This window comes from Vanacampus margaritifer, chromosome 13 (genome assembly GCF_051991255.1).
Source record: "Vanacampus margaritifer isolate UIUO_Vmar chromosome 13, RoL_Vmar_1.0, whole genome shotgun sequence".
Lineage (NCBI taxonomy): Eukaryota > Metazoa > Chordata > Actinopteri > Syngnathiformes > Syngnathidae > Vanacampus > Vanacampus margaritifer.
In genome coordinates, this window is record NC_135444.1 from 23,226,909 (window position 1) to 23,239,557 (window position 12,649).

At 42.5% G+C, this 12,649-nt stretch overlaps 2 protein-coding genes across 4 annotated transcripts in view; both read left to right on the forward strand.

Annotated features, from left to right (window-relative positions):
- Nucleotides 1-19: 19 nt before the first annotated feature.
- On the forward strand, nt 20-7,203 carry klhl30 (kelch-like family member 30). Of its 3 annotated transcripts, XM_077583863.1 has the most exons (9): nt 24-242; nt 1,191-1,208; nt 1,302-2,024; nt 3,617-3,830; nt 4,033-4,119; nt 4,189-4,344; nt 4,987-5,175; nt 5,305-5,450; nt 5,671-7,201. In XM_077583863.1, exons 3-9 carry the CDS (start codon nt 1,344-1,346, stop codon nt 5,917-5,919), a joined length of 1,722 nt encoding a protein of 573 aa, XP_077439989.1. In that variant the 5' UTR covers nt 24-242; nt 1,191-1,208; nt 1,302-1,343; the 3' UTR covers nt 5,920-7,201. The 3 variants fall into 3 exon arrangements, with proteins under 3 accessions (XP_077439987.1, XP_077439986.1, XP_077439989.1); XM_077583861.1 differs by having other exon boundaries at nt 20-242; nt 1,191-2,012; nt 5,671-7,203; XM_077583860.1 differs by having other exon boundaries at nt 23-242; nt 1,191-2,024.
- A 721-nt stretch (nt 7,204-7,924) lies between these two features.
- Nucleotides 7,925-12,649, forward strand: part of crocc2 (ciliary rootlet coiled-coil, rootletin family member 2) — a 31,521-nt gene continuing 26,796 nt past the window's right edge. Inside the window, exons 1-7 of the mRNA XM_077583985.1 lie at nt 7,925-8,089; nt 8,461-8,581; nt 8,660-8,757; nt 8,996-9,100; nt 11,964-12,158; nt 12,274-12,357; nt 12,427-12,521. Of these exons, the coding sequence (XP_077440111.1) occupies nt 8,674-8,757; nt 8,996-9,100; nt 11,964-12,158; nt 12,274-12,357; nt 12,427-12,521 (563 nt within the window). The 5' untranslated portion in view covers nt 7,925-8,089; nt 8,461-8,581; nt 8,660-8,673. The remainder of the gene's footprint in view (nt 8,090-8,460; nt 8,582-8,659; nt 8,758-8,995; nt 9,101-11,963; nt 12,159-12,273; nt 12,358-12,426; nt 12,522-12,649) is intronic.

Below are 12,649 nucleotides of genomic sequence, written 5' to 3' on the forward strand. Positions count from 1 at the left end.
TTTCGGTCATATGAGCTTCCCCCTGCAATGTGTGTGTGTGTAAGTGAGTGTGACAGCAGCTGCGTGTTGTTTGGAATCTTGACTTCAGCCCGAAGCGTCACTTGTCAGTTGCAGCCCAAAATAACCCGAAGGCAGCACGCCGCGAGGCTTGCCAGCGTCCCGGCGGTGACAGGGCACAACTTCTCCTTCCCTCGTCCTTGTTGATTGCCAAACAAAAAGCGGCCGCAAGATGAGTCGCCCCGGTGAGTCTGTTTACCGTTTTGTGATGAGGAAACCTGCTTTTTAATGTACATTGAGGATTTAGGTTGCGCTTTCTTTCGTGTCGTGGACGCAACCGTGTGCAGTCACGTGTCAGATCCAGAAATTACAATTAGACGTATTAAAAATGCTTTTTTTTTTTTGTAATAATTTAGCATTTTCTTACAACAGACTATGGCCCACACAGTTCTAGAAATGTGTGCTTGTTACAAGTTCAAGCTGTTTGTCTCGCTTAGTTGACGTTTACTGTAAACAAATAAATAAATAAATAATAGTCTGTTAGCTTAATGCTAACATCTAATATGAAAGGCCGTAGAGGGCTAATGGAAATTAGCATAGATGTTACGATAATTGTAATCTTTAAAACATAATTGTGTGAGTTTCTTCTTCTTATGCATTTAATGATTTGGTGTTAAGGTTGATGACCTGGACTGTGGATTTGAAAAAAAATGTTAGCCTCATAATATTAAATTGGAAGTAAGCCTTAAATATTTCTTGACAATAATATGTTATATGTGACCTTACTATTCTAATCATGACATTCTGATTATTATTACATGTGTGAAATTTGGGTTATACAGCAAAATCCAGCCGTTTTGAGGGGGTGGCCATTTTATCACTTGCTGTCGCCTGAAGATGACATCACAGTTGCTCAGGGTTTAGTCAACAACCAATCACAGATCACCTGTTTTCCGAAGCTGAGCTGTGATTGGTTGTTACCTAAGACCTGAGCAACTGTGATGTTATCTTCAGGCGACAGCAAGTGGCAAAATGGCCGCCTCGTGATATTGATTAAAAACTGCTGGATTTAGCTGCTTACCTCATATTCCACTAACACTACATTATTAACCAGAATACTGTAGTTAGACGAGTGGGGCTGCATAGAACATATTGTCAAGAAAATGCAACCTCATTTCATTTTCTCTTTTCAGGCGAATGACTTGTTGCAGGTGTGAGTTTCTTCTTCTTTATTGATTAAGTTGGCGTTGAGAATGGTGCGTAACGTGGACGACCTTGACTTCTGCCTGCCGTCGCACCCGCAGACCATCCTGGAGGGCCTGCGCTCTCTGTGCTCTCAGCCCAAGATGGTGGACGTGACGCTGAGCGCCGGGGGCCGCGACTTCCCGTGCCACCGCGGGGTCCTGGCCCTCTGCAGCGCCTACTTCGGCTGCATGTTCTCGGGCGACTTTGCCGAGAGCATCGCGGCCCGCGTGGAGCTCCAAGAAGTGGACCCGGATATTCTGAGCTGCCTGCTGGATTTTGCCTACACGGGCAAGTTGACCATCAACCAGAGCAACGTGGAGGGCCTAATCCGCACCTCCAGCCAGCTGCAGTTCCAGACGGTCCGCGCCGTGTGCACGCGCTACCTCCAGCACCAGATCGACGCCACCAACTGCCTGGGCATCCTGGAGTTTGGCGAGATCCACGGTTGCCCTGAGGTGGTGGCCAAGGCGCGGGTCTTCCTCTTGGAGAACTTTGAGGCTGTCCAGCTGAGCGAGGAGTTCCTGCTCCAGGAAAAGGAGCGCCTGGTTTCCTGCCTGAGCCACGAGGGCCTGCAGATCCGGTGCGAGCGCGCCCGCGTGGAGGCCGTGCTCAGGTGGGTCGGGCACGGGCGGGAGGCTCGGTTGGGCCACATGCCGGAACTGCTGGGGCTGTGCAGACTGGAGCTGCTTGACCCAGACTACCTGAGGGGAACGCTGATGCAGAATGCTCTGGTGCAGGCCTCAGACGGCTGCCGGGAGGCCGTGGAGAAGGTCCACATGGAGGTTTTGGACATATTAGTAACCCTAACCCTTGGCGGCTAGCATTGTGACCATAACATTGGAAAAATTACCATTGGCATATTAGCAATGCTAATATTTAGCCACCTAGCTTAGACATTTTTCAGTTTTTTTTTTTTTTTTTACACAAATTGCAATCATCACAACTAGGCCTATTTTAACAGTAATTTTCAATACATTTTGACAGTTTATTTTCACGTGCTATCGTCAAAATGCTAGGTGGCTACATTACATTAGCCTTGCCTTACTGTTGAACGATTTTTTTTAAGTTAGCGATGCTAGCTGCCTACATGTTAGCATTAATGATTTTACAGGTCATTTTTTAACATTTTGTCGTCACAATGCTAGGTGGCTTAATTTTAGTATTTCTTACGTCACAAATAAATATTAACAATGCTAATATGTAGCCACCTAGCATTGTAATTTTTCATTATTATTTTTTTAGGCAAATTGCTATCATCACACCTAGGCCTATTTTAACAGTAATTTTCAATACATTTTGACAGTTTATTTTCACGTGCTATCGTCAAAATGCTAGGTGGCTACATTACATTAGCCTTGCCTTAATGTTGAACGATTTTTTTTTTAAGTTAGCGATGCTAGCTGCCTACATGTTAGCATTAATGATTTTACAGGTCATTTTTTAACATTTTGTCGTCACAATGCTAGGTGGCTTAATTTTAGTATTTCTTACGTCACAAATAAATATTAACCATGCTAATATGTAGCCACCTAGCATTGTAATTTTTCATTATTATTTTTTTACACAAATTGCTATCATCACAACTAGGCCTATTTTAACAGTAATTTTCAATACATTTTGACAGTTTATTTTCACGTGCTATCGTCAAAATGCTAGGTGGCTACATTACATTAGCCTTGCCTTAATGTTGAACGATTTTTTTTTAAGTTAGCGATGCTAGCTGCCTACATGTTAGCATTAATGATTTTACAGGTAATTTTTTAACATTTTGTCGTCACAATGCTAGGTGGCTTAATTTTAGTATTTCTTACGTCACAAATAAATATTAACAATGCTAATATGTAGCCACCTAGCATTGTAATTTTTCATTATTATTTTTTTACACAAATTGCTATCATCATCACAACTAGGCCTATTTTAATAATTTTCACAATTTTCTTTTTACAGTAGCCTATATTTTCATGTACTATCATCAAAATGCTAGGTGGCTACATATTAGCATTGCTAACGTCTTATTGTTGTGTTGAACAATTTCTTTTAAACTTTAAAAAAAAAAAAGTTTAATGTCTAAGCTGGCTGGCTACATGTTAGCATTGACATTACAAGTAATTGTTCACATTTTATAATCACAATATTTCTAGTCACAATGCAAATGAGCAGTGATAACATTTCATCTCTTTTTTTGGTGTTTTATTGTCACAATACTCAGTGGCTAAATATTAGCATTGCTAGCCTCACATATTTTAACTATATTGGGTGTAGTCACGATGCTATGTGGTTACAAATGAGCAATTCACTCATTTTATTGGTGATTTTGACTTGACTGACTTATGCATGGCTTTGAACATTATTTTTTTTTGGGTTGGGGGGGCAGAAAATGCGCTCGGCCCCAGAGTGCTCGGGCCGAGAGGACGGGCAGAGTCCGCAGCCCAACCTGCAGGAAGTTCTCTTCGTCATGGGGGGTCGCTCCCTGGATGACGACTCTGATGACGAGTCGGACGACGACGACGACGAGGACGGCGAGCGATCGAGAGCGAGAGCGCACCGAGCTCAGCCCAAGAACTGCGCATTCTACAACACCAAGACAAGTACATAAGCTCTTCAAGGAATCAAATTAATCCGCCGTTACGTCGAGACATCTCAAATTGAGGCATTTTACAATTCTTTGAGATGACTTATTATTTATCAAGGCGACTTTCTATGTCCCTAAACTTTTGTCCAAACTCCAAATTTCGCTTCCTGTGCATTTTCCATGATCCCAATATTTGTCCCTGTTTGTTGTCTTTCCAGAGCAGTGGCACGAGCTCCCAAATTTCCCCAACCCCAACAAATGGGGCTTCTCTATGGTGCCCCTGAATAACGACGTCTACGTCACGGGTGAGCATCCGTCCGTTTGGCTGCCCGTGTCGGCCATTTTTATCGCCTGAACAAAATGTCTCCCTGCAGGAGGCTCGCGGGGCTCCAACACCAACACCTGGTCCACCACGGAGACGTGGAAGTACATCACCAAGGAGGGGCGCTGGGTTACTGTGGCGCCCATGCTCAGACCTCGAACCAATCACTCGTCCGCCACGCTCAACGGAGAGATTTACGTCATTGGAGGCGAGTGAAGAAAATCGACGGCAAACCTCTCGTCTGATGATTGAGCTGTTTTTCGGTGTCCCAATACTTTTGCCCAACTTTTTTCAACTTTCTTTGTGTCTAAATATTTTTGCACTTCCATGTGTGTCCCAATACTTTTGCCAATATGTTATCGACTTCCTGTGGACGTTACAACACTTTGTCCGAAATGTTTTGAACTTTCTGTGCGTCCAAATATTTTGTCCAATATTTTCAACTTCTTGTGGGTGTCCCAAAACTTTTCCTCTGTGCGTCCAAATACTTTTATGCAATTTTTTTTCAATTTCTCTCGTCCGAATTATTTTTCCCACATTTTTTTCAACTTCTTGTTGGTGTTCCAGGACTTTTGCCCAACTTTCTTTTTATCTAAATATTTTGTCCGTTTTTTTTTTTTTTACTTCCTGTGGACAATTTTTTTCACTTTCTGTGCCAATATTTTTTTACTTCTTATGGGTGTCCCAATACTTTTGCCAACATGTTTTCAACTTCCTGTGGCCATCCTAATACTTTTGCCCAATTTTATTATTATTTTTTTTTTGACAGTTTTCTGTGTGTGCTTTCAACTTGCCGTGAGTGTCCCAATACTTCTGCCCAATCCTGATCTTTCCCCCCGTGTGTGTTCAGGCACAACGTTGGCCCGCGTGGAGGTGGAGCGTTACGACCCGTACCACGACACCTGGACCTCCACGTGTCCCGCCGTCAAGTACGTGACTAACTTCACGTGCACGGCGTGCCAGGGGAAGCTCTACGTTATCGGCTCCTGCGCCGTCAAGTACAACGCCTTGACTATGCAGTGCTACAACCCCGTCATAGGTGAGGAGATGCGTTCCACGTCCCCCAATCACGTACTGTGAATGGCATGCTGAGCGCAGTGTGAAAAGGCGTTTAATCATAAAAAAGCTACGCATTACCGACATTTTTGGTTGCTGTATTTTGTCCCAGATAGCTGGATGAGTATCTGCTCGCCATTCATCCCCAAGTACCTGTCATCTCCTCGCTCGGTGTGCATGGAGGGAAACATCTACCTGCTTGCCGACAACACCAAAAAAGTCTACTCGTATGACCCCGATGCCAACATGTGGCAGAAGGTGCCGTCTCATGAACAACCTCGCTATCTTACGCATATGCTATTAAAGTAGCAGTTGTTGGAAGATTTGTATTTACTGTATGCTAATTTCCGTTAGCCTATCTATGGTGTTGCGCATTGTATGTTAGCATTAAGCTAGCGGACAACCCTGAAAAAACGGGTTTACCGTAACGCATTTTAAGCGACGACGTTATCACAGCGCGACTCCTCTTCATCCGCAGATCCAGCTGCTCCACATGCTGCACGAGAACGGCGGCCTGGTGTCGCTCGACGGGCGGTTATACGTGACGGGCGGCCACTGGAAGGGCATGGAGGGCGACTACGGCGTGGAGGTGGAGGTGTACAACCGGGCCTCCGACACCTGGGAGGTGGAGGGCTTCCTGCCCAGACTCTGGTTCTACAGCGGCGTCGCCACCATCTTCCTGGACCCCGCCAACTGGCCTCGCGTCTTCCCCGACGACGCCACGTAGGCGACGTCGCGTGAACGATGGGCGGAGCGAGAGCGTTGCGGTTGTTTGTTTTTTTCGATGCAGTGCCGCCTTGACGTACCCATGCAGCAATTTAACCCGTTTTTCAAGTGACGAGCAGTCGCTTGCTCCCATTTTTTTTGCTTTGCGCTAAAAGCAAAAATGGGAGAAGCCGCCGCTACTCGATACTGTGATGCCTTCGCAATGCACTTTTAGTTATTTACTGAACTGAGATGTAACCAAAAAAATGCGGTGATTTTCTGGCAGCTTCAACCGAGGAAAATCGTAAGTCAAGGCACCACCGTATATTGTTTTTAAAATGTTAGGCTGAACCTTTGGTGCTGTTTTATAAATGACCACACACATTTATACTTTGAGAATGAAGTTGTAATTGTACAACAATGAAGTGGTAGAAGTGTTAAAATGATAAAAAGTCTCCAGAGCAGTTTTTTTTTTTTCTCAAGAAACTCACTATTTTACAGAAATTGTGTTTGCTTCTAGATTTTTCTGAAGTGACATTTTTCAAGAAAGAAGTCATGACAATAAAAAAAGTCTCGATCTTAGAAGAATGTCATATTTTTGGGATGAAGTTCATTTTTTGGAGAGGAAATAAGTTCTATTCCGATAAAAACACTTTCTGTCGCATTCTTACATGGCAAAATGTGTATTTTTTCAAGTAAAAAAAAAGACAACGGTCAACAGCGGTTGTTGAGAGGAAAAAAAACTCAAAAACAAGTCATAAAGATTTTTTTTTATTAAGTTTTAAAAAAAAAATTGGTATAAAAATCTAACTTTATCAATTTATTCATATAGGATTACTTGCAGGTTTACGTTTCATGAAAAAAAAGAAGCATACACTTATCTTCGCGTTTTCTAGAAAAGTCAGAAAATAATTGTGACCGTGAGGAAAAAATGTTTTGTGCGAACAATATTTTAATTCTTACGAGAACAAAGGTTTAAGAGAAAACCTTTTAATTCGTATAAACTTTTGCTTTGATTCTAAAAACATGCCTTTTTCCCCCCAATAGATTTTCTTCCTGCAAGATTGCTTTTGTTTGAATTTTTGAATAAAAAAAAAAGCTTAATTATTCTACATCTATGGCTTCATCCAATGTAAGATTGTACTTTTTTCTGTAAAAATGTGACTTCAAGAATTCAAACATTCTCACGTAATACAGCCTTTGAGCCTTATTCTTGAAAAAATAAGATAAAATACGCCTTGTAACAGACCACATGTTCATTCTCTTATGACTGTGATTTTATTCCGGTTGTGTATTTATGCTTTTATTTTCAGTGTCCCTCATCATCTTTGGTCATTTTTACGCTTTTTTGATTGAGAAATAAAATCATAAAATGGTATCTTGTTGCACTGTGATCATTAACCCTTGAGGAATCCCAGTCCAAGCAGAAATCTGCCAGGGCAAATAGTCAAACAACACTCAGTTTCCCCGGCAACGACCCCCACCCAGGACTTGTGTTGGGTCGCCATGGCAACCACACGACGTAACTCGTGGTCGTGAGGACGCCAAAATCTCTGCTGCTGACTTAAAAGTTTGACCAGCAACTTTTTTCCAACTTCATTTTGAGTACATCTGAATCCGCTTTTTCATTTGGAATGAGTTCCTGCCAGGAGGAGGATGGCACACTTTCACCTACACTAGACCTGGTCATTCAGGTTAAGTTGAATTTTTGAAAGCTTATTTAATTAATCTTGTTTTTTTTAGTAATATTGATTCATCATTATTCATTTCTATGCTAATTAATGATTAGAATGTTGCGCATGTTAAACGCATGTTTGGTGCCTCGTGATGTTGGCCCCGTCTCTAACACGGCGTAATTTGTGTCTTTTCAGTGTTGTATTTTTTTTCAAGCAATATTTAAATCACTCGTTAAAAACAACCACGTTAATTAAATATTTAGAAACTAAATAATTAGTTTTAAAATAGTTTGCCAGCTATTGGCGGTAGCGGAAATAAGTCAAGGCAACTTCCGGGGTTGGCTTCCGGGTTTAAGCGGCATCGAAAAATCAGCTTTTAAAAATGTTTGTATTTGTTATGCGTTAAAGTCAGTTTTCTATCTGTTTAATACAATAACTATGAACGTGAAAAATATAATAAGCTTTACATCGGGATCACCAACGTAGTGGTTGATTTAAAACACATTTATTTGATATGTAAGTTGAGGAAGGGACAAGATTTTTATTAATTTTTTTTTAAAAGGCGCCCCTTGCAATTTTGTCTTTAAAATTTAAGAGTCACTCTTACTACAGCTAAATTTTGACTCAAGACAACGATAATAATTGACACAAGTGCATGTTTTCCAATATCTGGATGTATATTCTTGAATGATGCAAGAAATACAGAAATAGCTCTACTTTAACCACATTGATACTTTGTATGTTAATTCTAAAATATCAAATACATGAATAGTTTTGCATTGAGTCACTAAGTAACCTAAGAGAACATTTATGAATGTTTACCATAAATAAGCCAAAATACATTTTAAAATACTTTTTTGTTTTGTTTTGTTATCAATGACTTCCAGAAGTTGGAGGAGTCTCTGCTTGACTTTGAGAGCCATGAACCCGACTCTGGAATTGCACCAGCGCCCGTGTCAACCCGCATCCGCCGCATCATCGCCAGGAACCTGGCCGAGTCACCTGACGGTTGGCAAAACAAAGAATCCAATAAGCTTTTCGAGCGGGGTGGGGAGACTTGTGAGTGATTTGCTTTGCTGGTGGCAGGTGAGACAACCAAAATGGAGGACAACCTAAAGGATGACGTTCCTTTGGCTCAGACGGTCTGCGAGGAGCAAGACAAACAGTGCAGCATCACTAAGAAGGTAACAAGTGGAAACTTTAAACGTCACTCCTGAGAGATGGAAAATATATAACTTAAACTTGGAAAGGGAGGAATTAAACTACAGTATCTCATAGTTTATTGGCGAGTCACTGAAAAACTGGTCATCCTGGTAAGTGTTATTTTGAGTACCGGTAATTGCGAAATGTAAACTTTTTTTCAGATTCCCGAAACTTTGTAGGCATTTTCTCAGTACAACTTGGTCCGATTGTTGACTTCAGGGCTCATTTGCGGTTCTACAACTGAAGGCTCCCCTTGTGATGTCTTCCCCGCTGAGGACCGCGGCGCCGTCTCCTTCGCGTCTCCCTTCTCCTCCCGCTAACACGGTGAAAAAAGGCTCTTTTTTTTTTAAGCTGCCACACAAAGCCGCCATTTGTGACAACACTGCGTTCATTCTGTTTGCTCGGACCGGACTATAAAAGTCAGTTCATTAGTTTGACACTTATGTTTATGTTTACCTCGTGGGGGGATACATTTAAGGTCTCAATTAGCAAGCAGACGTCTTTGCGAGGTTGTGTGATTTTTTTTTTTTTTTTTTTACACACACAGTACACGTTTCCTGTATGCTTGGAATGGATTTGACTTTTCTGCAAGAATATTTTTGCGGGAATTGCTGATTGTCATGATATGCTAATCAGTGGAGAGTGTAGTCAATTTAGATAAGTGTACGCTATTAATTGGGCAATAAATGCAAAACTTATAAATATACACTTAATGGTTTCTAAAGAAATGAAATGAAATGGAAAGAAGAAATGGTACTACGTTTGTTTGTTAGGAATCGAACCACTGCTTGACACCCTATTCACCTCTTATGCTTATTGTTGTAGAAATGATGTATTTTTTTCTAGGGATGGACGATATTCAGCATTTTGACGAATATCAGCATCGGCCAAATTTTTAAGACTCATACCGGCCGCTGAAGTTTGTATTTTTCAAATTTTTGATGCCAATATTTCCCTTTTAGTGAAAAGAAATTTTGGCTCCAAATATCGGTTATCGGCATCCTTGACTATTAATAATCAGTATCGATATCGGCCCTGAAAAAACAATATCGGTCTATCGATAACTTTTTCCCCAGCCCAAAATGTTGGAATTTTTCTAAACTACAGTTACAAATTGGTGCATTTTAATTTTTTTGTATAAACGTTGAAATGTAAAGTATGCTGAAGGAAAACATCAAAATTGCTCTTTATTTTTGTGGACTAATATTGGATTAAAGCTAAAAGATGACTAAATTATGACTTTAGACTATAACTGTCTAAAACTAAATACAAATTTCTTGTCAAATTAACATTGATTTTCCCCAACAAAAAAAGATCACTCTGGACTCCACAGTCTCTGCTTTTTTGCAGAGGCCCTCAGTCTCCTCTTGGATAACCCCCCCCCCCCCCAAACTACTCTCATATTTCTCAGCCAGTGCTCTCAGCGTGAGTCCAGCGTTGACATCCGCTCCAGCTGTGTTTAGGAATCTTCCAGATAGCACGCTCCATTAATTCCCTTTATTAAGCCCCTCGGCTCGAGGAAAAAAAAAAAATGGCGGCAGCTGGGCTGAACCTTTGCACGGCCGAGCCGCCAGATGTGGCAGATGCGGCCCGAGAGGTTCGATCAGCTGCTCGCAAGAAGCGTCACGAAAACCCATCCTCGGCCATCTCGGTTTGGCGCCGACACCAAAGGCTTCACGGGGGCCGCCGGAGCGAGCCGCCGGAGCGAGCCGCCGCTTGCTCGCTGGCAGCCGCATCAAAGCGGCTCCTCCAAGTATTTATCAGAGGAGACAAAAGCGAGGAGGGGCACAAATCATACGTATCAAGAAAAGATAATTGAAAGCACGTTTCCAAAGGCGAAGAGGGCGGCGGGAACGTGCGCAGACGACCGGGGTGCGGCTTCAAAGGCAACCATGGCAACCGTATAGAATCCTGAAATGACATCAAGGCTCGTTTGCTAGATAAATAACACGTACGTACGTAGCGACGTAGCATTGACACACTCCAACAGCTTGCTCCTCACCCTGCTGTTTTAACATTCAGAATCATCCTAAAGTAAAGTCTATCTTGCCAGAACATTCAAACTTTTTAACGTTAAAGTGGAAGTCAACATTTCTTGACAACAACATGTTAAATGTCACCTCACTCGTCCAAACATGACATTTGGATTCATATTATATTTGTGGGATTTGATTTATGAAGCAAAATCCAGCCGTTTTGATCCATCTCAGGGGGGCGGCCATTTTGCCACTTACTGCCGACTGAAGATGACATCACGGTTCACCTATTTTCTGGGTTCAGCCCAGCTGCCGCCATTTTTTTTTCCTCGAGCCGAGGGGCTTAATAAAGGGAATTAATGGAGCGTGCTATCTGGTAGATTCCTAAACACAGCTGGAGCGGATGTCAACGCTGGACTCACGCTGAGAGCCTGAGCAACGGTGATGTCATCTTCAGTCGACAGCAGGTGGCAAAATGGCCGCCCCCCTCAGATGGATAAATACGGCTGGATTTTGATGCTTAAGTCATGTTTCCACTAACACAATATTAACCAGAATCAGTAGGCTGCATAGAACACGTTTGTTAAAATTTTTTTTTTTTTTTAAAGGGGAAGTCAACCCTTTAATCTGGTCTGGTAAACAGCTCTAACACCAAGGAACCAATATGGTGAATATCCACTTTCTAAATTCACCTCCTACCCACATCACATACACTGTTTATTAGGGGTGTCAAAATTAGTAGGATAATATTGAGTTAATTTAACGTTGCTTTAACACCACTAGTTTTTTTAACGCTCGATTAATGCCCGCCCCTGTGTGTCATCAATGTCCAACATTAAACGCTTATGCCATCTAATGGCAGAAAAAAATCTTTTTTTTTTATTTTACAGTACAGTACATCTTTTTAACTTTAGCTTCAAATACCTCTATCAATGAACTAAAAAATGCCACCATATTTGTATTAGGTTACCATATTTTTCCACTTTTATGTCACGAAAACCCCAGAGGGGAAAACTATTTTACTGTACATTAAAACCGATATAAAATGTACCATCAATCATAAGTTAATTATTACGCTTAAAAAATGTAATCGACCGCCAACCCTACTATTTATACCTCACCATATTAAACCCTTAGACCCTAATGAGCACGGACCAACTTCAACCACTTCTTGGATCATCCAAACGCAATCGAATTCTCTCTCCATTCAGCCGGATCATATGTTGAGCACGCCATCGCCGGCAGACTCGGACCAGGACATGGAGCCGTCGCCGTCGTCGTGGCCGTCGCCGTGGCCGTCGCCGTGGCAACAGGTAGTCCAGGAGCACGGCTACAGGCGGAGGCTGCTGCTTTTCCAGGAGGCTCAGCAGAAACAGGCCCAGCTGGTCCAGAAGCTGCAGACCAAGGTGAGCTCAGAAGCGACAGAGGAACGCTCATGTGGAAGGCAGTCGGAATATTGATTCCACATCTTTGATATCTTATCTTAAGGTCCTCAGTCTGACCCGGCTTTTTCCTTTCAAGGTCCTCCAATACAAGAGCAGGTGTGGCCAGCTGGAAGGGCAAGTCCTGGAGAAGACCTCCGACTTGGAAAAGATGCGACTGTTGGTATGTGCTGGCGAAGTCTGTCTTGTGTACACGCAAAACCCACTGCTGTTTTTGTGTGCGTGTGCGCAGCTGCAGGCCCACAAGGACTCGGGCCAACGTCAGGAACAAGAGCTCAACGTCAGCGTCCGGAGCAAGGTCGCTCAGCTGGAGGAGGAACAGAAAAGGTGGGCGGAGCTACGACTAGCTTAACCTAGCCTAACCCTTAACCGGTGCTCTAAACAGGTCTGTATTCCTAACCCTAAACCCCGAAGCCTTCTCCTACACCCGAAACTAACTAGGGATGTAACAATAA

What these genes read in the sequence shown, in the direction of transcription:
- klhl30 (XM_077583860.1), top strand. Translation starts at nt 1,251, where the DNA reads ATGGTGCGTAACGTGGACGACCTTGACTTCTGCCTGCCGTCGCACCCG. An exon ending in ATTCTACAACACCAAGACAA is followed by an intron (nt 3,831 to 4,032) that starts GTACATAAGCTC and finishes TTGTCTTTCCAG; the next exon opens with AGCAGTGGCACGAGCTCCCA. An exon ending in AGAGATTTACGTCATTGGAG is followed by an intron (nt 4,345 to 4,986) that starts GCGAGTGAAGAA and finishes GTGTGTGTTCAG; the next exon opens with GCACAACGTTGGCCCGCGTG.